Source organism: Schistocerca americana, chromosome 3 (assembly GCF_021461395.2).
Source record: "Schistocerca americana isolate TAMUIC-IGC-003095 chromosome 3, iqSchAmer2.1, whole genome shotgun sequence".
NCBI lineage: Eukaryota > Metazoa > Arthropoda > Insecta > Orthoptera > Acrididae > Schistocerca > Schistocerca americana.
The window spans coordinates 107,154,977-107,178,253 of NC_060121.1; the positions used below are offsets into that span (position 1 = coordinate 107,154,977).

At 44.1% G+C, this 23,277-nt stretch overlaps 1 protein-coding gene across 1 annotated transcript in view; it reads right to left on the bottom strand.

Annotated features, from left to right (window-relative positions):
- Window positions 1-23,277, bottom strand: part of LOC124606701 (arylsulfatase B-like) — a 132,542-nt gene that overhangs the window by 24,798 nt on the left and 84,467 nt on the right. Inside the window, exon 6 of the mRNA XM_047138727.1 lies at window positions 15,179-15,314. Within this exon, the coding sequence (XP_046994683.1) occupies window positions 15,179-15,314 (136 nt within the window). The remainder of the gene's footprint in view (window positions 1-15,178; window positions 15,315-23,277) is intronic.

Sequence of the window (23,277 nt, forward strand, 5' to 3'; positions counted from 1 at the left end):
AACAACATTTTCTTAATAACATTTCATTTTGATATTGCATAAGAAATATTTCATGTGGCTTAGAAAATAGACATCCTGTATATACCAAATTTCAGGTTGTTTCTCAAATAAAAAATCTACTTAAATATCTGGAAATCATAGTTTGCACTCAACAATATTTTCTCTTTATTCAGAACCAGTTTTGATCAGAAACGGACCCCCATCATATATCATCTACATCTACATTTATACTCCGCAAGCCACCCTGTGGTGTGTGGCGGAGGGCACTTTACGTGCCACTGTCATTACCTCCTTTTCCTGTTCCAGACGCGTATGGTTCGCGGGAAGAACGACTGCCGGAAGGCCTCCGTGCGCGCCCTAATCTCTCTAATTTTACATTCGTGATCTCCTCGGGAGTTATAAATAGTGGGAAACAATATCTTCGATAACTCATCCAGAAACGCACCCTCTCGAAACCTGAACAGCAAGCTCACCACTATGCAGAGCGTCTCCCTTACAGTGTCTGCCCCTTGAGTTTGCTAAACATCTCCGCAACGCTATCATGTTTACCAAATAACCCTGTGACGAAACGCGCCGCTCTTCTTTGGATCTTCTCTATATCCTCTGTCAACACGATCTGGTACGGATCCCATACTGATGAGCAATACCTAAGTATAGGTCGAACGAGTGTTTTGTAAGCCACCTCCTTTGTTGATGGACGACATTTTCTAAGGTCTCTCCCAATGAATCTCAACCTCGCACCCGCCTTACCAACAATTAATTTTATATAATCATTCCACTTCAAATCATTTCGTATTCATACTCCCAGATATTTTACAGAGGTAACTACTACCAGTATTTGTTCCGCTATCATATAATCCTACAGTAAAGGATCCTTCTTTCTATGTATTCGCAATACATTACATTTGTCTATGTTAAGGGTGAGTTGCCACTCTCTGCACCAAGTACCTATCCGCTGCAGATCTTCCTGCATTTCGCCGCAATTTCCTAACGCTGCATCTTCTTTGTATACTACAGCATCATCCGCGAAAAGCCGCATGGAACTTCCGACACTATCTACCAGGTCATTTATATAAATTGTGAAAATCAATCGTCCCATTACACTCCCTTGTGGACGCCAGAGGTTACTTTAACGACTGTAGACGTCTCTCCATTGAGAACAACATGTTTGCTAAAAACTCTTCAATCCAGCCACACAGCTGGTCTGATATTCCGTAGGCTCTTACTTTGTTTATCAGGCGACAGTGCGGAACTGTATCGAACGCCTTCCGGAAGTCAAGGGAAATGGCATCTACCTGAGAGCCTGTATCTAATATCGTCTGGGTCTCATGAACAAATAAAGCGAGTTGGGTCTCACACGATCGCTGTTTCCGGGATCCATGTTGATTCCTACATAGTAGATTCTGGGTTTCCAGAAATGACATGATACGCGAGCAAAAAAAATGTTCTAAAATTCTACAATAGATCGATGTCAGAGATATAGGTTTATAGTCTTGCACATCTGCTCGACGACCCTTCTTGAAAACTGGAACTACCTCTGCTCTTTTCCAATCATTTGGAATCTTCCGTTCCTCTAGAGACTTGCGATGCACGGCTGTTAGAAGGGGGGCAAGTTGTTTCGCATACTCTGTGTAGAATCGTATTGGTATCCCGTCAGATCCAGTGGAATTTCCTTTGTGGGGTAATTTCAGTTGCTTTTCTATTCCCCGGACACTTATTTCGATGTCAGACATTTTTTCGCTCGTGTGAGGATTTAAAGAAGGAACTGCAGTGCGGCCTTCCACTGTGAAACAGCTTAGGAAAAAGGTGTTTAGTATTTCAGCTCTACGCGTGTCATCCTTTGTTTCAATGCCATGATCAACCCAGAGTGTCTGGATATGCTGTTTCGATACACTTACTGATTTAACGTAAGACCAGAACTTCCTAGGAATTTCTGTCAAGTCGGTACATAGACGTCTTCTTTCTAATTCACTGAACGCTTCATGCATAGCCCTCCTTACGCTAACTTTGACATCGCTTAGCTTCTGTTTGTCAGAGAGGTTTTGGCTGCGTTTAAATTTGCAGTGAAGCTCTCTTTGCTTTCGCAGTAGTTTCCTAACTTTGTTGTTGAACCACACTGGGTTTTTCCCGTCCCTCACATTTTTACTCGGCACGTACCTGTCTGAAACGCATTTTACGATTGCCTTGAACTTTTTGCATAAACACTCAACATTGTCAGTGTCGTAACAGAAATTTTCGTTTTGATCTGTTAGGTAGTCTGAAATCTGCCTTCTATTACTCTTGCTGAACAGATAAACCTTCCGCCGGCCGAAGTGGCCGTGCGGTTAAAGGCGCTGCAGTCTGGAACAGCAAGACCGCTACGTCGCAGGTTCGAATCCTGCCTCGGGCATGGATGTTTGTGATGTCCTCAGGTTATTTAGGTTTAACTAGTTCTAAGTTCTAGGGGACTTATGATCTTAGCAGTTGAGTCCCATAGTGCTCAGAGCTATTTGAACCATTAGATAAACCTTCCTCCCTTTTTTTATATTCCTATTTACTTACATATTCAGGGATGCTGCAACGACCTTATGATCACTGATTCCCTGTTCTGCGGTTACAGAGTCGAAAAGTTCTGGTCTGTTCGTTATCAGTAGGTCCAAGATGTTATCTCCACGAGTCGGTTCTCTGTTTTATTGCTCGAGGTAATTTTCCGATAGTGCCCTCAGTATAATATCAATCGATTCTCTGTCCCTACCACCCGTCCTAAACATCTGAGTGTCCCAGTCTATATCTGGTAAATTGAAATCTCCACCTAAGACTGTAACACGCTGAGGAAATTTATGTGAAATGTATTCCAGATTTTCTCTCAGTTGTTCTGCCACTAATGCTGCTGAGTCAGGAGGCCGGTAAAAGGAGCGAATTATTAACCTAGCTCGGTTGTAGAGTATACCTTCCACCCATAATGACTCACAGGAACTATCCACTTCTATGTCACTACAGGATAAACTACTTCTAACAGCGACAAACACGCCACCACCGGTTTCATGCAATCTATCCTTTCTAAACACTGTCAGACCTTTGTAAAAATTTGGGCAGAATTTATTTCTGGCTTCAGCCATCTTTATATACCTATAACGATTTCAGCTTCGGTGCTTTCCATCAGCACTTGAAGTTCCGGTACTTTATCAACGCAGCTTCGACAGTTTACAATTACAATACCGATTGCTGCTTGGTCCCGGCAAGTCCTGACTTTGCCCCACACCCATGTGGCATCATTAATTAGATGCATGAAAAACTATAGCTATTAACAAGTATCACGCCATTAACAACTCTGTTAAATACAACTAGAGCACTGGAGTATGTACAGCAGAGAATAGGTAATCTGACTATCGTTCCATCAGTATTCTTAGATAAGCAATTACATATCTCCATAGAAACACTCCTGTCATCATGACTGTGCCACTATCGGATTCCTTGGCAAATTGCAAGTGTTTCTGAGGAAAATTGCTGTGTAAATGTACTGGTACAGTTAGAACGGTTACAGACAAATAACACAACAATTTTTAACGCAATTTAGCCATATCCTTCGACACAAGTGAAAACTGATGATGGTATTCATGTGTTAGCAACCTTTAATCAACAGTGTTGGATTATTAGTGGTTCCAAATGGCTCTGAGCACTATGGGACTTAACATCTGTGGTCATCAGTCCCCTAGAACTTAGAACTACTTAAACCTAACCAACCTAAGGACATCACACACATCCATGCTCGAGGCAGGATTCGAACCTGCGACCGTAGCAGTCACGCAGCTCCGGACTGAGCGCCTAGAACCGCGAGACCACCGCTGCCGGCGATTATTAGTGGAAACTGCTCCGTTTTAGGCGGGAAAACACACTCCAATACAAAATAGAAAAAAAAAACACATCGAAGCAATAATACGAATGTGACGGGAATCCGTAGGTGCGCTGTACACGTATAAACAAATGATTACAATTTCATAAAAACTTGGTAATTTATTCAAGAGAAATCACATGCCTCTCGGTATCCGCATCCAGTGACGCCTGTGGGCTGAGGATGACACGGTGGCCGGTCGGTACGGTTAAGCCTTCATGGCACATTGGGGCAGAGTTTAGTTTAATTCAAAAGAAAGAGCCACATAAATTGAGTAAGTCAGTAACAGGTTGGTCCACGTCTGGCCCGCCGGCCGGGGTGGCCGAACGGTTCTAGGCGCTACAGTCTGGAACCGCGAGACCGCTACGGTCGCAAGTTCGAATCCTGCCTCGGGCATGGATGTGTGTGATGTCCTTAGGTTAGTTCGGTTTAAGTAGTTCTAAGTTCTAGGGGACTGATGACCTTAGAAGTTAAGTCCCATAGTGCACAGAGCCATTTGAACCATTTTTGAACGTCTGGCCCTTTTTCAAGCAGTTATTCGGATCGCCATTCATTGATAGAATTGTTGGTTGCCCTGCAGAGAGACATCGTGCAAGATTCGGTCAGACTGGCGTATTGTATCATCGAAATCCTGAATTGGTTGGAGAGCCCTGCCCGTAGTGCTCCAGATGTCGTCAGCTGGGGAAGGTCAACCAGTAGAACCTCTCGCCTTGTGCGTGTGGGCAACATGTTACTCAAGTGGAAGCCCTGGGTGGCCCCCCGCGAAGGGCAACGAAACGGGGTGTATGATAACTTCGACGTATGGCTGTGCTGTATGATTCCGCGGATGAAAGCCAAAGTGGTTTCGCTGTGAAACGAAATAGCGTGACTTCTGGTTGTCGGACCGTGTGGCGCAAGTGTACAAGATTTTATTATTCTATCCTTTATAGATTATGAGAGAACCGTACGTAACGTTTAAAAAGAGAATTTTCAGGAAACGTAATTTGAAGTTCAGTCTGACGTTTTTTCTTATGTCGCCTCTTCAGAAGGACCCAGATTTGTACTCATGGTATTCCTTCTCTTCAAGCCTTCTCTACTGGTTTCTTGTTTTCTGCCTTCTTTCCTTTGCCAGGTCTAACTACATCTTGAGTAAAATTCACTAACTAAAAGCCCATCCTGTCTAATACCTTCATATTCCCTACGTGCCCATCATTAAATACAAAAAACTGCATCATAAGTTGCAATTCTGACAATTGTGACAGATGAAACTATGGTTTTAGGGCATCGTTAGGATATGAGTGAATTTAGAGACTCATTTGGATCTTGATTTTTGCCATGAACACACTTTTTAGAAGTTCAGGATCGGCCAGAAACCTGTAAGTGGGCTTGATGGCATCCAGTATACAATTTGGAAGCCTCTTCTTGTGAAGATAGGCGTTGTTATCATTCTGAGTCTGTAGGTATTTTTTGTGGCGGAGTTCGTAGCGACAAACACTTGGCTGTGGAAATGGCTTACGAAGTCACCGCCACACTTTTAATAGCGGGCCGACCGGTCCGCTGGAACAGTGAACAGAAAGATGAAAGCCCAAACACTCAGATTAAATAAAAGTCGGTACTTATCTTTATTCATGAAGATACAGAAACACAGGTGAACTCGGTGTCTACAGAAATCTGTCTGGTTCGAGTCGGAGCGGCTGATCAGCGTCGGCTGACGACAAACAACAACTCTGCTGCGATGAACACACAACTGACTAGCAAGTACACAATTCGGTGGCGAGTATACAACTGAGCGGCGAATACCGAACTGTCCTAGCGCTCGCGACTCCAGCGCTTAAGAAGCCAGAAGCCAGCGGTGGCGCGCGCAGACTTGCGGCGATTTCCTGTATCGCTGGCGCTGCTTATACGGACGGCGTCCGGACTTTGATGCTGCCAACCTTTTGGCAGCGGGCTCGGTTGGCATTACTGGCTAGGATACAACAGTATTAATACCAGCTAATGTGAACAGATGATAAATGGGATGTTCGTCTATTGACACCATTTGGAAATATGCAGCCCATACTGCTCTTTTCATGTCACTTACGCTGGATATATTCCGGCTGATAGCCTTGTCATTAGAAACTTGAAGAGTGGCTCTAAGTTTTTTGTAAGTCCGTTGCTTCTTTATTAACAAAGCAGATTGTTTGTTATCGTTTCTAAGATACGGTTAAGAGTCACAGATGATATATAAAACCAAACAGGATATATCACAACCTTCTCGATCTATCCCGTGCAAGTTTTCCTGTTCACCGATAGTACTGAAGTGTTGTTTTAAAATGTGGGAGCGTAGAGTGCTAGCGTCACACTTTTAATCATTTTTCAGGCACTTCAGGTGCTATTCCTTCACTGAAACTTTGTGAAATTATTGTCCATGAGCTCTACTAAATAAACTGAAAATTTACATCTCAGATCAGTTTCATGATCGAGTGGCGCACACTCCCTTCCCCCCGCCCATCCCTGCTTTATATTCACGTAATCCACGCGTGATGGTAGTAATTCGATTTGTAATTCCGACGGCTCTCAGTTTTTCTCAATTTAGCTGTACTAATTTATGACATGCTCATCTTATGAACGTAATGCGTGAGTTGACATCGTCAATGTGAGTGAGAAATGGTCTGGAGAAGTTTATGACCAGCAGTTGACAGGTGGTTGTTGTTGACAGAGTTAGGTATTCGGGGTCCACATTTAGCGTCTATGCTCCCTGTAACTGCTTTGTGAAAGTCATGTAGCTCCCGCTTTCGTGGGAGCAACAAGGTAGGTCCACGGTCCCACGCCTGAAGGGCCGGGCTGCACACTTTGGTTACCTGATTGCTCCTCACTCGCTCGCTGCAGAATCACGCGCATAACCATGAGACGAAAGAGACTCTTAAAGCGAACCATAATTCGAAAGAATTTCTCCTGAGTGTGAAAAACAGTGGTCGTAGCAGGGTTTTGAACAGATTTTGTTTAGTGACCAATAAGGATGGAAATCACCTGGGCTACATGTACCATGGAAGGTTGTCCGCTCTCCCGTCTTACATATCCAAAACCATACCTTGGAAGGCACTTACCTGCAGCATACCACATAATGTATGTTTTGTGTTTCAGTGAAAGCTACGGTAACTGATAGAAGCGCAAAAATGTGTGCCAAAGCACTTTCTCCATTTACATCAGTATCATACGCTGGATTTGGCGCTTTACATCAGGAGATTGTAAACGTCTCCAACACTTCCATTATCATATAACAGTAGCACCAAACACTGAAATGCAAGCCAATGAAGTGTGGGCGACTATGACGCCCTGCATTATCTACGTCGTGCGCGTAAAACAATATGCTTGTACGGCAGACATCTGGACCAATACATACCGGAAAGGGTGTTATCTGACTATTACTGCGCAATCTGCTTATCAAAATTAGGTACTGCGAAATGTGGTACTGGTGGCAGCTCATTACTTGGTTCAAATGGCTCTGAGTACAATGGGAGTTAAATTATGAGGTCATCAGTCCCCTAAAACTTAGAACTACTTGAACCTAACTAACCTAAGGACATCACACACATCCATGCCGGAGGCAGGATTCGAACCTACGACCGTGGCGGTCGCGCTGTTCCAGACTGTAGCGCCTAGAACCGCTCGTCCACAACGGCTGGCACGAGGCAGCAGTATGATGTAACTATTAGACACTACCGTCTAGAAATATACGTATAGAGCACAGTTAAGCAGACGCGAGTGTAGTACTATCAGCCGGTGGGAGTATTTCAAAAGCGACACCAGCCTACAGACACACAGAGCTGCTACTACGAGGTACATTCAAGTTCTAAGGCCTCCGATTTTTTTTCTCTGGACTGAAAAGAGATAGAAACATGTGCATTGATTTAAAATGAGGCCGCGTTCATTGTCAATACGTCCCAGAGATGGCAGCACCGTACAGCAAATGGAATTTTACCGCCAGCGGCGAGAATGAGAACTGTTTAAAATACTTAAAATGTTGACGTTTTCCTTACTTGAACAGCGTGCAATCATTCGTTTTCTGAATTTGCGTGGTGTGAAACCAATTGAAATTCATCGACAGATGAAGGAGACATGTGGTGATGGAGTTATGGATGTGTCAAAAGTGCGTTCGTGGGTGCGACAGTTTAATGAAAGCAGAACATCGTGTGACTACAAACCGAAACAACCTCGGGCTCGCACAAGCCGGTCTGACGACATGATCGAGAAAGTGGAGAGAATTGTTTTAGGGGATCGCCGAATGACTGTTGAACAGATCGCCTCCAGAGTTGGCATTTCTGTGGGTTCTGTGCACCCAATCCTGCATGACGACCTGAAAATTCGAAAAGTGTCATCCAGGTGGGTGCCACGAATGCTGACGGACGACCACATGGCTGCCCGTGTGGCATGTTGCCAAGCAAGGTTGACGTACAACGACGGCATGAACGGGACTTTCTTTTCGTCGGTTGTGACAATGGATGAGACGTGGATGCCATTTTTCAATCCAGAAACAAAGCGCCAGTCAGCTCAATGAAAGCACACAGATTCACCGCCACCAAAAAAATTTCGGGTAACCGCCAGTGCTGAAAAAATGATGGTGTCCATGTTCTGGGACAGCGAGGGCGTAATCCTTAACCATTGCGTTCCAAAGGGCACTACAGTAACAGGTGCATCCTACGAAAATGTTTTGAAGAACAAATTCCTTCCTGCACTGCAACAAAAACGTCCGGGAAAGGCTGCGCGTGTGCTGTTTCACGAAGACAACGCACCCGCACATCGAGCTAACGTTACGCAACGGTTTCTTCGTGATAACAACTTTGAAGTGATTCCTCATGCTCCCTACTCACCTGACCTGGCTCCTAGTGACTTTTGGCTTTTTCCAACAATGAAAGACACTCTCCGTGGCTGCACATTCACCAGCCGCGCTGCTATTGCCTCAGCGATTTTCCAGTGGTCAAAACAGATTCCTAAAGAAGCCTTCGCCGCTGCCATGGAATCATGGCGTCAGCGTTGTGAAAAATGTGTACGTCTTCAGGACGATTACGTCGAGAAGTAACGCCAGTTTCATTGATTTCGGGTGAGTAGTTAATTAGAAAAAAAATCGGAAGCCTTAGAACTTGAATGCACCTCGTACTACAACCGTCACAACAACAACGCGGAGAGCGTGCCAGATCCAGCCGCCTCTGCCCTCCCACCCTCTCTCCGATGCCTCGTTCAAGCACAGCCGGTCCGATCTGAGCATTCGTACTACAGCAAGCCTTGCCCTATCGCGGTTCGCTCGAGCGAGTACGATCGAGCGAAAAGCGCCCACTTTGCAGACCTCTATTGCTCTCTTACCTATCGTCTGTAAGGCCAATCAAAGGGCTGTGTGTATAAACACGCGCTTGTGATGGATTTCTTTGGTAGGCTTGGTGAGATTAATAGTTGACGTCAGACGTTTCCCGGTCAAGTTAACGAAAAGCTGGAATTTAGCGAGGGCACATACACTTGTTTCCACAATACCACTTGGAGTAGAATGATTCCTACTGCTGTGTTGGGTGCACTCTGAGCGATGGGTGTGTTAAGGTGTGTTGAGGTTTCTGCGGACGGCACAATCTCTAATACACCATTTTTATATAAAAAAAAAGCTACGCACAAGAAAGCAATAATCTGAATGGAACGGAAATTGGTAGATCTGGTATACATACAGAGACAAAGATGTGACTACAGATTTAGAAAAATTGGATTGTATATCCAAGAGAAAGAGCTTTCCGAATTGAGCAAGTTAATAATACGTTTGTCCACCTCCGCCAATTATGTGAGCAGATATTCGGCTTGACACTGATAGAGTTGTTGGTCGTCCTCTTCAGGAATATAGCGCCAAATTCTGTCCTACTGGCGCACTAGCTCGTCAAAATCTCAAGACGGTTGGAGGGCCTTGCCTGAAAGTCTCAAGACATTCTCAATTAGTGACAGATCCAGAGACCTTGCCAGCGACAGTATTGTTTTGCAAGCACGAAGACATGCAATAGAATCACTCGCAGTGTGCGGGCGGGCATCACCTTCCTGAAATTTAAGCCCAGGACGGCTTGCCGTGAAGGGAAACCAAACGGAGCATGCAATATCGTCGACGCACCGCTCTGCTGTGAGGATACCGCGGATGACAACCAAAGATGTTCTGACCAAAGGTGTTCCGTTATGAAAAGAATTGGCGCCCCAGGCCTTCACTACCGTTTGTCGGGCCGTGTGCCGGGCCTCAGTCAGACTGGTATCCCACCACTTCCTGGGACGTCTCCAGACACGCCTTCGATGGACATTATGGCTCATTTCGAAGCATGTCTTAGCATTGAAGACAGTTCTACTCCAGCGAATGAGATTCCAGATCAAAGACGTGACTCGAGGCGCACCGAACAGCTGTGGGATACCAGCCTGACCGTCGTCTAGGATATGGCTAGACAACCAAGAGCTCTTGGTTGCCATTTATGTTCATAGCAGGACACCAATGGTTCTCATCTGCCTCAGAATTACAGAACAGCGGTACACCGACAATACTCTACTCCCCGTTTTGTTGTCCTTCAATGCAACCCATTCTGGGGTTACATTCCAACAACGTAATGCCCGCTCCCAGGGCAGGAGATTTTCTACTGTACGTCTTCGTTCTTGCCAAACCGTACCTTGGCCAACAAGGTTGCCGACCTCTCTACAACTGAGAATATTTGGAGTATTATGAGCAGGGCCCACCAGCCAGCTCGGACGTTTGACGATCTAATGTGTCGGTTCGACAGATATGGGCAAGATAACAAGTTTGTTTGTGTGGCCATCCTCCGCAGCAAGCATATCAATACTTGTTTCGTAAATAAAATTGCCTTTTGCTGCAGCTATTTACTTTATTTATCGCATACGGTTTTACCTTTTCCTTTTCTAGGGCATCATCTGTGGGATCTACAACGATACAGTTTTGTTAGCTTTAGATTATTAAAGAGTTCACGTCCCGATTTTTGCGATTTGCTGATCTGCGTTTCCTCACATTTGCTCTGGAGATCGCACTATCACTCTTATTACTACCCTATTATCACAACTTTGTGTTCCGGCCTTCCTGGCACTGTTCTCTTTTTTGTGGAATAGTATTGTTCTTTTGTCACTCAATACAACAATTTCGCCAGACACTGCTTTTCACAACATAAATATTGCGACTCCATCGTGTGTTTCCTCCTCTTTACCTATTTGTTGCCAACCTAATGAAGTATATGTTGGAGGCTAACTTCTATTGCTGATGTTTACACCGTGTGTATCAGCACGCTTGAGAGAGAGGATAGAGCCGGCGAGTCTTTTTTTCTTTTTTTGAAAATGGTGACACCTGATTTGACTTTTCGTTTCAATATTTTGTGGTGGTGTTCATGGTTGAGTGATTGTAAGGATGTTGGGTGCTATTATTATTATATTGGACAGTATTATCATACTAATCCTTTTTTGGGAGCATTATTCTATTACTTTATATATTAGTGTGAATAATGAATTGCTTGGCATGTGTACGTGGCCATTCAACAGGACTTAGCCACATAGTTGTGATTATATGGTAGTTATATAAGTGATAGTGCGATCTCCAGACCAGATGTGAGGTAATGTAGATCATCAAATCGTAAGTAATTACATTTTTACAAAAGAACGCCTCGTGAACTGATTAATATTCTAAAACTAAAAAAGCTGTATCGTTGTAGATCCCACAGATTATGCATCAGAAAAGGAAAATACGAAACGCGTAAGGGATAAAGAAAGTAAATAGCAGCAGGAAAAGGCAGTTTTATTTAGAAAATAAGTATGGGCAAGATATCTGTCACGAGGACATCCAACAACTCTATCAATCAATGACATGCCAAATAATTGCTTGCATAAGTGCCAAAAGAGGAATAACGCGTTGCTGACTTGCTCAGTTTGGGTGAAGCCCTTCGATTTGAATAACTCATGTTGACAATTATTTCGTGGTGTCAGACTTTCATTCTAAACACCTGCTGACAAGAGTTGGTGTGTTCAAGTAGTGGCCACGTGCTACGGACTTAAAGTAACGTACTTTCACGGATGGCAGTTGTCGAAATGCACGTGTTCAGGAAGTTGTGGTTTCATAACATCCAGCTGAGCCTAAATATTTTTCGCGAATAGATATGTCGACGAATATGTCTGATGTTGAATTTTTCGCTCTGCAGCGGACTGTGCGCTATTATGAAACTTCCTGCCAGATTAAAACTGTATGAGGGATCCAGAGTCGAAATTGGGGCCTTCGTCTTTCGCAGGCAAGTGCTGTACCAACTCAACTACCCAAGCACGCCTCACGAACCTTCCTCACAGCTCTACCTCCACCACTAACTCATCTCCGACTTTACAAAATTCAATGAAGTTCTTCAGCGAATGGAAAAGTTCCCGAGTTCGAGACTAGGTCCGGCCTGGATGTTTCACGTCTGTGTTATTTTAGCAAGTGTTCTGTATTACTTGTTACCCGTCACGGGATGGTGGTCGACACATTTGTCTAAAGAAACATGTACTTTAAATTTAAAGTGTAAATGGAGAAATTTAACAAAGTATTTTTAGTATGAAAGTGATACTGAAGTAAGGTTTTGATCGATAGTGCACTACGAATCCACATTTCCTGCCCTCGCGATCAGATCACCTTGCACAAATAAGATCAGCAGCACTACTCCACAGCGTAATATATATCAGGAGCAGAAGCAGACGATTTTATTTCATGTAAGCAACTACTGTAGAGCGGAGCAGATTTTCCGTGGCGCTGTAAGGTACTCCTTGTCTTCATATTATGCACTACTGGCCAGTAAAATTGCTAACCCATGAAGTTGACGTGCTACAGACGCGAAATTTAACCGACAGGGAGAAGATGCTGTGATATGCAAATGATTAGCTATTCAGAGCATTCACACAGGGTTGGCGCGGGTGGTGACACTTACAACGTGCTAACTTGAGGAAAGTTTCCAACCGATTTCTCATATACAAACAGCAGTTGACCGGCGTTGCCTGGTGAAACGCTGTTGTGATGCCTCGTGTAAGGAGGAGAAACGCATACCATGACGTTTCCGACTTTGATAAAGGCCGGATTGTAGCCTATCGCAATTGCGGTTTATCGTACCGCGACATTGCTGCTCGCGTTGGTCGAGATCCAAGTACTGTTAGCAGTATATGGAATCGGTGGGTTCAGGAGGGTAATACGGAACGCCGTGCTGGATCCCAGCGGTCTCGTGTCACTAACAGTCGAGATGACAGGCATCTTATTCGGATGGCTGTAACGGGTCGTGCAGCCACGTCTCGATCCCTGAGCCAACAAATGGGGACGTTTGCAAGACAACAACCATCTGCACGAGCAGTTCGACGACGTTTGGAGTAGCATGGACTATCAGCTTGGAGACCGTCGCTGCGGCTACCCTTGACGCTGCATCACAGACGGGAGCGCCTGCAATGGTGTACTCAACGACGAACCTGGGTGCACGAATGGCAAAACTTCATTTTCTCGGATGAATTCAGGTTCTGTTTACAGCATCATGATGGTCGCATCCGTGTTTGGCGACAATGCGGTGAACGCACATTGGAAGCGTGTATTAGTCATCGCCACACTGGCGTATCACACGGTGTGATAGTATGGGGTGCCAATGGTTACACGTCTCTGTCACGTCTTGTTCGCATTTACGGCACTTTGAACAGTGGACGTTACCTTTCATATGTGCTACGACCCGTGACTCTACCCTTCATTCGATCCCTGCGAAACCCTACATTCCTGCAGAATAATTCACGATGCATGTTGCAGGTCCTGCACGGGCCTTTCTGGATACAGAAAATGGTCGACTGCTGCCCTGGCCAGCACATTCTCCGTATCTCTCACTAATCGGAAACGTCTGGTCAATGGTGGCCGAGCAACTGGGTCGTCACAATACGCCAGTCACTACTCTTGATGAACTGTGGTATTGTGTTGAAGGTGCATGGGCAGCTGTACCTGTACACGCCATCCAAGCTCTGTTTGATTCAATGCCCAGGCGTATCAAGGCCGTTATTACGGCCAGAGGTGGTTGTTCTGGGTACTGATTTCTCAGGATCTATGCACCCAAACTACGTGAAAATGTAATCACATGTCAGTTCTAGTATAATATATTTGTCGAATAAATACCCGTTTATCATCTGCATTTCTTCTTGGTGTAGCAATTGTAATGGCCAGTAGTGTATTTTATTCAATTATTTTCCAGATTTACATTTTATTTCGCGGTTTGCAGTTATCAGTATCATTCAATAAGCTCTGGCAGCACTGCAGAACGAGTAACAGGGCGTAAGATTTCAGTTTGCACGCTGTCTGAAGTAACAGGTGGAACATGTGGCGTTGCCCGCTGCATGATGGTGGTGAGGTGCTGTGGCTAGCTGTGATTATGGACGGTTACTCCAGTGCACGGTCGTAGGGTTACCACGGCCACTCTGGCACGAAGCAAGTAATTTTGTTTAATAAATATTTACTTATAAAAGGCACTCTTTCCGCTACAATATCAGGATAATCCTACTGGTCGTAAAGATTTTCTTACGACAATACTGCGATGCAAGAAGTCATTTCAATAAACAAGAGGATAATGTTAAAGATAACAAAATTTTGTGAATAGTTACGATGTTGCGCGATTTTATGTACAATCTCCAGAGTGCACACCATTGTCGCCAATCGACGATAGGATGCCTTTCGGCCTCGATTCTTCGTAAGGCCATGCTCTCAACAAACTGCTTGTTTTGAGTTAATACGCAACACATTGTTTCATTTGTAATGAGATTGCCGTATCTGCGTAAATAAACACACCTTCAGGGCATCTACGAAAATTACTTCACGTAATATAGCTTCCCGCTTCATCACTTAGAAATTCCAGGATGTAGTAGAGCTGCACTTGCCAGAGGATCCGATGGCGTTGATGGTGCATTTGCGAGGGATGTCAACTACGAGAGCTCTGCAGCAAAACAAGTAGGAAGAAATCCTAAGCGATGGCTCGCTAAGATGATGCAAGGACGGGTTGTCTTAATCTCTGTTTTTGTCGGATGTAAACAGACCGTCAGTGATTCGGTACGCCTATTATACAGTCCTCTACGGATATATTTCTGGAGGTGTAGCAAGAAGTGTAACATTTGTCATTTGAAGGCTACTAGGAGCGGTGTTTTTTAGAAGGAGGAGGGGGGGGGGGGCGTGACACAAAATGCATTCATTGCCACGTGAATTGCAAGGTGGTCGCTAGCTGTCGAAAGCTAGGATTCAATACCGTAGTTCCACGGTACAGAAGAGCTGCTAGAAGCAAAGTCGTGATGGGCAGCGGGCAGAGTACTCACAGGCAGCAGAGTAGAGCGTGGGCAGCCAGTCGGTGACATGCATCAGCTGGTGGGACACCCTGGGCGTGTTCTGCAGCAGCGGACTCCACACCAGCGAGGCGACACGAACCCCGCCCTCCCACAGCGTCTCCTTTAGCTGTGAACAGGCCGCACAGCAGACGTCAAAACTAGAACGTCGCAAAGTACTTTACTCCGTACCAATGAGGAAGTTATCTCCCAGCATGGGATGAAACAGGCTGTAGTGTCTCAGTGGCTCTTGAGCATTGGAGAAGGCAACCACAGTCCGAATGATCCATCTCACTTAGTTACCTTAGAAATTAGAATTGCTTAAACCTAACTAACCTAAGGACATCACACACTTCCATGCCCGAGGCAGGATTCGAACCTGCGACCGTAGCGGTCGCGCTGTTCCATACTGTAGCGCTTAGAACCGCTCTGCCACCTCGGTCGGCTATACATGAATAATGTTAATACTGATGAACACACTGCATTTAATTTTTTCTCTGGCTACGAGACATTAAACAGATATTCGCCAATGGAATAGAACACTAGTTAAGGAGAAATTAATTTAAATCAGATTTAAAACTTGCTTCGCTACCTGCCCTGACATTTTGTGTTATTGGTTAAATGATCAAAAATTCTTGTTGCTGCATTTTTTACTCTTTTCCAGGGCCATTAACACCTTTAAAAATGGTTAATAAAGTCATAATTCCCTCTAGTGCTGTAAGAATGAACATCACTATTCTTCCCGAATTGTGATGGGATATTTACGAAGAATTTCACTATCGAATATATGTATTTTGACAGCACAGTTAAACACCTAGCTCCTTGAAGGGATACTTACAGGAGGTCCATTGGTGAACACCACATATTATACTTACTGCTCGCTTTTGTACAATCAATTCTTTCTTTCTAAGTGATGAGCTACCTCAGAAAAGTATTGCGCAAGTCACTAGTAAGTGGAAATATGCAAAATATATTGGAGGATGATGAGTTTGTTTTGAAGATTAGAAATTATATTAAGAGTAAATGTAGCTGAAATTAATTGTTTCTGAAGCTCAGTAAGGTAATTTTTTCAGTTGAAGTTTTCATCAGTATGTTAACCTAATACTTTTTAGCATTCTATCCTATTTACTGACTAACCCTCAATTGCTACTGCAGTTGTTGGTATGACTGTATTTGCTGTACACAACTGAATGAAAATTCAGGGGGAGCCCATTTACAGAGAACCACTGAACAGTTCTTTGGAAAGTATTTTTCACCAACTCTTCTGTTGCTTTCTCTCCAATGCGCTTTATTGTGACACTAGTCTCGCTTGCAAAAAGTACCAATTTTGCTTGTTGAGTGTTGAATGGTAGTCCATTCAATTAAATAAGGAATAGATGTGGACCCTAAACTGGAACCCTGTGTCATCTATAGATGGCTGTTCATGAACAGAATGCAAGATTTTTTAACAGATATTAAACATCTGGGAGAAACATTTACATCTTCCTCTGCTAAAAAGAACATGGTTTTTTACGCTCTGACTTATAACTATGGCAATTGACTGTTAACAGTTAGATCTTGACTAACTGTACTCAACGCTAGTCATACGAAAGTACATTTCAAACACCGGTATGGAATGTGCATTGTGTGGAAGACTTTAGTTTTAATGGAACACTAGTTGCTGATGGCAGGGAGTACGTTACACAGCATCGCTGTACTTGAATAGCACCAACAGACATCTGGAAACTATGTTACACACATCTGGTTCCATGGTTCTGCTGGATGACCGAGTATTTTCTTCATAAGATAATTCCATTTCGAAATCAGGAGCGAGTGTGTATGCACATATATGCCATGGAAGACAGCAAGTTTAGTGGAACATTTGTTTTTAGTGGGTGGGAGTACCAAACAGCATCACTGTACAGAAATAACACTGACGGACATTTGGAAACTATATTCCATATATGTCTGATTGCATTGCTGTGCTGGATGACTGAGTAATTCTTTGTAAGCAAATACATTTCGATGTCAGGGGGCAGTGTATATGTTCGTGTATGGCATAGAAGACTGTAGTTTTAATGGAGTAAAAAATGGTTCAAATGGCTCTGAGCACTATGGGACTTAACATCTGTGGTCATCAGTCCCCTAGAACTTAGAACTACTTAAACCTAACTAACCTAAGGACATCACACCCATCCATGCCCGAGGCAAGATTCGAACCTGCGACCGTAGCAGTCGCGCGGTTCCGGACTGCGCGCCTAGAACCGCTAGACCACCGCGGCCGGCTTAATGGAGTAATGGTTAAGGATGAGAAGGAGTACCACACACACGGATACTCACATACTGTACTTAAGTAAGAGTGGCAGACATTTGGAAACTGTGCGACACAATTTCACAAGTAATTGTTTTTTTGTATGCTTTGACTCCTTGACTTATTGCATCCAAAAGCTGTTGTAGTTGGTACATCATCTTCTATTGAACATTTGTAGATCTTACAATGATTGAGAGACCGGAATCACGAACAGCACATCTCCAACTCAATGCTTCCGCTATCTTAGGGTAGAGAGTACCACAGATCCACTATGGCTCCACTGCAGCACATACTGCTTCCTGCATACACCACGACTCTCTGATGGCTGGCCGCTGCGACCGAGGGGTTCTAGGCTCTTCAGTCTAGAACCGCTCCGCTGCTACGGTCGCAGGTTCGAATCCTGCCTCGGGCATGGATGTGTGTGATGTCCTTAGGTTAGTTAGGTTTAAGAAGTTGTAAGTCTAGGGGACTGATGACCTCCGCTGTTAAGTCCCATAGTGCTTAGAGCCATTTGAACCACTTGACTCTCTGATGCCTTAGAAACACGTCCTGTGGTGACTCATTAGTTGTTAATTTTAACGTAGCAACACCAAAAACTGTAAGTACTGATGCACTGACGCTGTTCCTGTTGAAGACACGAATGACAACAGAGAATGTTCCGTACTTTGCTGTTAACTGCCCATTCATATATGTCAGTTAGCTGCCCAGCTTGTCCCACACTAACTGAACGAGCTCCACATTCGTACCTTACTATACATTCTCAATTTCAACTATAACTTCGAGGCCCTCGTCACCTAATATCCAGACATAAGAGGCTAGACGAACTGGGGGTTAAATGATATGTGCTGGTGAACAGTGACATCAATTCAACAGCACAGTACTACGTAATCGCTGTGTAACAGTCATGTGAGTCCACATCTTGTCGTGTTAAATGGCTGATCTGTAAGTCAAACACATCATGTGGATGCTGCAAGGGTCGTATATATTGGCATACACCATTCGAATATGTAACAGGAAAAAAATCTCTGGGAAAGACGACGTATTTCCCCCGCAACATAAAGGTGGATTATTGTAGGTATGAAGGTATACAGACAACCACTGTTCACTCGATCAGTGCGTGAGAGTGGGATGCAAGGGTAATCGATATTAATGGTGTGATATACCTTCCATCATGCACTTTACAGCGGCTTGCAGCATACTTATTTCAGATGTAGGATGTTCGCAGGTGGTGACGTTGTGTACAAACAAGCCGGAAGTGCTGTGGTGAGTCTGGTAGTTGACATGAACTTACATACATCTATTGCACACTTATAGGTCTAGAAATCCGTTACACTGTCTGCAGAAGCATTAATTGCAGTAAAATGTCTAACGGGAAGCATGTATAGCGAGTAGAAGTGTAATACATATGTTGGGCATAGATACATCTGCAGGAATCGCAAGGGAAGTGATCCAAATGCTGGGAACTGTCACATCGACTGATGTGTGGCAGGTAAACAGCCACAAATCCTGTCCACTGCAAAGACAGAGTATGTTTCATGGTATGATAGGGACCACTGCGCAGAGCACGGGAAGTTATTGTTTTACGTGTTCCTAAGGGAGCACTGCACGCACGGTATTTGATTAAACACAGATGTTGTAAAAATATGCGTACTATCGTAGCATTTATCTCCAGGAAGTAACAAAATGCGAAGCAGCTGTGACAGTTGCAATTTGGAAGTGACGAGTAGAAACAGATACCTAACGGTCCGGCGATCTAGTTCGGGATTCACGGGTAGAACATTTACTTTTCTCTACGGCATCCTACCAGCTGCTATTTTTTAGAAGTCCGGTATAATCATATGTAGCAATGTGAATAAAAGAATCTACTTAGTTGTCCATAGGGCCTAAATGTAGCGCCGACTACTTGTGAAGTGAATAATTAGAAGATAAGTGTAGGTAGATGTACCCTGCTCAGTCGGAAAATTAAAGTAGATACTATTTTGCTTGATACAATCCAAGACCAAGATACATCTTCTTTCTCACTGTGAGTCAGCTTTCGCTTCTTGGCGACAAACTGCAGCGATTCTGTGTCTGCCCCCTCCCCCTACCCTCTCTACCCATTTCGCCCATAAAAAACGTTAGTGGCTCGCAAAGGATCGTTACGATCAGGTTGTGCTTGTTTAAGAGCCAATTATCGACATGCCTTCTAGTGAAAATGAAGATACCGAAAAGGCCGCAGTTATCAAAGCACTATTCTTCAATTTGGCAACGAAGGTAGGCTGAGAGAAGAATAATGTATGGAATACTAATGCACAGAAATACTTCCACGGAACTGACAAACAATACATTGCTGCGTAGTTTAATAAGATGCTCACTAACACGAGGAGTCAAATAGAAAACTGATCCGAAGGCAACAGGAAATAAACAGATTAAAATTAAAGATTGTGAAAAAGATTTACGTGTATATTTCTCCCAGAAAGGAAACTCTATTGTCAGATAGATTCCAGGAGCTATTTCGGGTGATGCCAATCACTTATCAAGCGCTGCTAAAGACTGTGATAGAGATCAGAGAGAAATATTTTATGCAGATACATACCCAGCTGTTGCTACGGCGACAAGAAAACCGACAACCTCAACACACATTCGACCTGCACTGACAACCATTGTGGCATATGAAACCGAAAGCATAGAGGACCTGTCTTTACCGCAGCTTCAGAGATCTTGTATTGTCAAAACAATTAGAGTTACAGAACCGTCTGCAAGACTACCCTCGTCTTGCAGTTCAATTTGGAAGACTACAAGTCAAGCACAAAGACTGTAAGTTCACACGATGACAGCAATCAATTTAACTTGTAAGCCTCCCACTTGTGTACTTCGGTATGCATCTAAACTGATCCTGCCTCTGACAGTGGTTGCTGTTGCTAGCCTGAAGTGGTGGTTATCACTTTTCCCTGTATCTGATATAATTTAATGAAATGGTAGCCATGTCATTATTGCAGTCAATTAATATTGTTAGTAAATATAATATAATGTAATGTAATAATAATATAATATAATAATAGTAATTCATTAATATATCAGCACAGCATTAATCCTTTATAAATTAATAGCAAGAGTTTATTGATCACAAGTTAAGCGAGATGACAAATGAATCATGAACTGTGGTCAACACAAATAGAAACAACAATTGAGTAGCACTCCACAGGGTGGCGTTTGGTTGGAAAAGACTAAGGTGAATCTGAAACTTCCTGGCAGATTAAAACTGTGTGCCGGACCGAGACTCGAACTCGGGACCTTTGCCTTTACCCAAGCTGCTATGGTAGTTCAGTTGGTAGAGCACTTGCTCGCGAAAGGCTAAGGTCCCGAGTTCGAGTGTCGGTCCGGCACACAGTTTTAATCTGCCAGGAAGTTTCATATCAGTGCACACTCCGCTGCAGAGTGAAAATCTCGTTATGTTAAGGTATATCTGTTTAATCTATTTACGATGGCTCGAGATATGGATAACACAATATGTAATTATCTAATGCCGAATAGACTTTGATGGATTTATTTCTACACAGGAGTTATACTGAGAACAGGTGGTGAGACCGTGATCGGGTTTGCTATAACAAGCCGAAGCAGCAATACGATGCGTAGCGCTGTACCAGATGACGGTCGTGGTGCAACCATCTGTAGAGTAGCGATGTGCGTCGCCTGTAATTCACTATCGTGGGCACGAAGTATGCAAATTCGCGCGCAGGTGATCTGTTAGAAGGATCGTAATTACCCTCTGATGGAACACTGAAATCTCGGAAGATTCCAGCGTGTGACACTACTGTTCACCATTCACACCGTGGACCAATTTCAAATGGCTCTGAGCACTATGGGACTTAACATCTGTGGTCATCAGTCCCCTAGACATAGAACTAATTAAACCTAACGTACCTAAGGACATCACACACATCCATGCCCGAGGCAGGATTCGACCCTGCGTGCGTAGCTGGAGAGCCGAGAACCGCTCTGCCACGGACCAATTTCACTCACTTATACAGCAGTGCGCGCAGGGAGATCAAACATCAAGACAGCAGACCGGAAACGAATGTCCCTGCCGCAGCGAGTTGTCTGAGATACCTGAGGTCTGAACTGTCGGTCATTTTAGGCAGCGTGTCTTGAGTTTTCATTGAGCCCTAAAGTGGACAACATGTTTATCACAGAGATCATTATCTTGACGGCCAAATACTACAGCATGTTAGACCAGCGAGCTTGGCTAATCTAAGACAAGTGCTTTTGCGTCCCAACATAGACCATTTCAGAGCCACCATAAATGTTACATTCGGTCCTAAAATTCTTCCGAATACTTTAGGCTTCCCGAAAAGTTGGCAGACAAAGGGACAACACCATCTGACAGCGCCATGGATAGCGTCCCGTTCAAGGGAAACATGGCAGCTAACGGATTTTTATGGATTCTAGCTTTTTACACAGTAGGCGTTTGCAAAATTGTCAGAACGCCCTGGCTGGTTGGATCACGAATCTTTTCTGGCGTTGTCCCTGCCATGACCAGAAACGGCTAACACCTACATCAAGGTAAGCAGTTTGTTGCCTGTTTGGCTGGAAGCATTGTCTGCACACTGGTGTGAGAAAATCGTGGGACCAACATTCTATCCCTGGTAAGTGCTTTGAGATGTTCCTCTCCGTAACTGCTCCAAATGTGCACTGCTAGATCTACTGTTAAATAAGCAACCTGTCTGCTCGTTCTCAACTCCAGAAAGTACCATTTGAAGGAGAGCTACACTAAAGATCCCTCATGCATTGACAATGTACATATTCCTATCCGTGGCTGTTCATGTTGATAGCTTCCTGTCTTCTCACAAAAATAACGTGTAAGGCGTACTACAAGGGTGAGTCAAATGAAAACCTTAAATATTTTCTAAAATATTATTTATTGTGCAGAAGTAGTACAAAGCTTAATCACTTTACAACATAATCACCCTCCCCCCTCTATGTTCAATGCATCTACATCTATATCTACATTTATACTCCGCAAGCCACCCAACGGTGTGTGGCGGAGGGCACTTTACGTGCCACTGTCATTACCTGCCTTTCCTGTTCCAGTTGCGTATGGTTCGCGGGAAGAACGACTGTCTGAAAGCCTCCGTGCGCGCTCTAATCTCTCTAATTTTACATTCGTGATCTCCTCGGGAGGTATAAGTAGGGGGAAGCAATATATTCGATACCTCATCCAGAAACGCACCCTCTCGAAACCTGGCGAGCAAGCTACACCGCGATGCAGAGCGCCTCTCTTGCAGAGTCTGCCACTTGAGTCTATTAAACATCTCTGTAACGCTATCACGCTTACCAAATAACCCTGTGACGAAACGCGCCGCTCTTCTTTGGATCTTCTCTATCTCCTCCGTCAACCCGATCTGGTACGGATCCCACACTGATGAGCAATACTCAAGTATAGGTCGAACGAGTGTTTTGTAAGCCACCTCCTTTGTTGATGGACTACATTTTCTAAGCACTCTCCCAATGATTCTCAACCTGGTACCCGCCTTACCAACAATTAATTTTATATGATCATTCCACTCCAAATCGTTCCGCACGCAAGGCCTCCAGCGCTTGCAAAGTGCATAAATTCCTTTAGAAATAAATTCTTTTGGTAGTCCACGCAACCACTCATGCACCGCGTGGTGTACCTCTTCATGAGAACGGAACTTCTTTCCCCCCATTGCGTCTTTGAGTGGTCCAAACATTTGGAAATCACTTGGGGCAAGGTCTGGTGAGTATGGTGGATGAGGAAGACACTCAAAATGCAGGTCTGTGATTGTTGCAACTGTTCTACGCG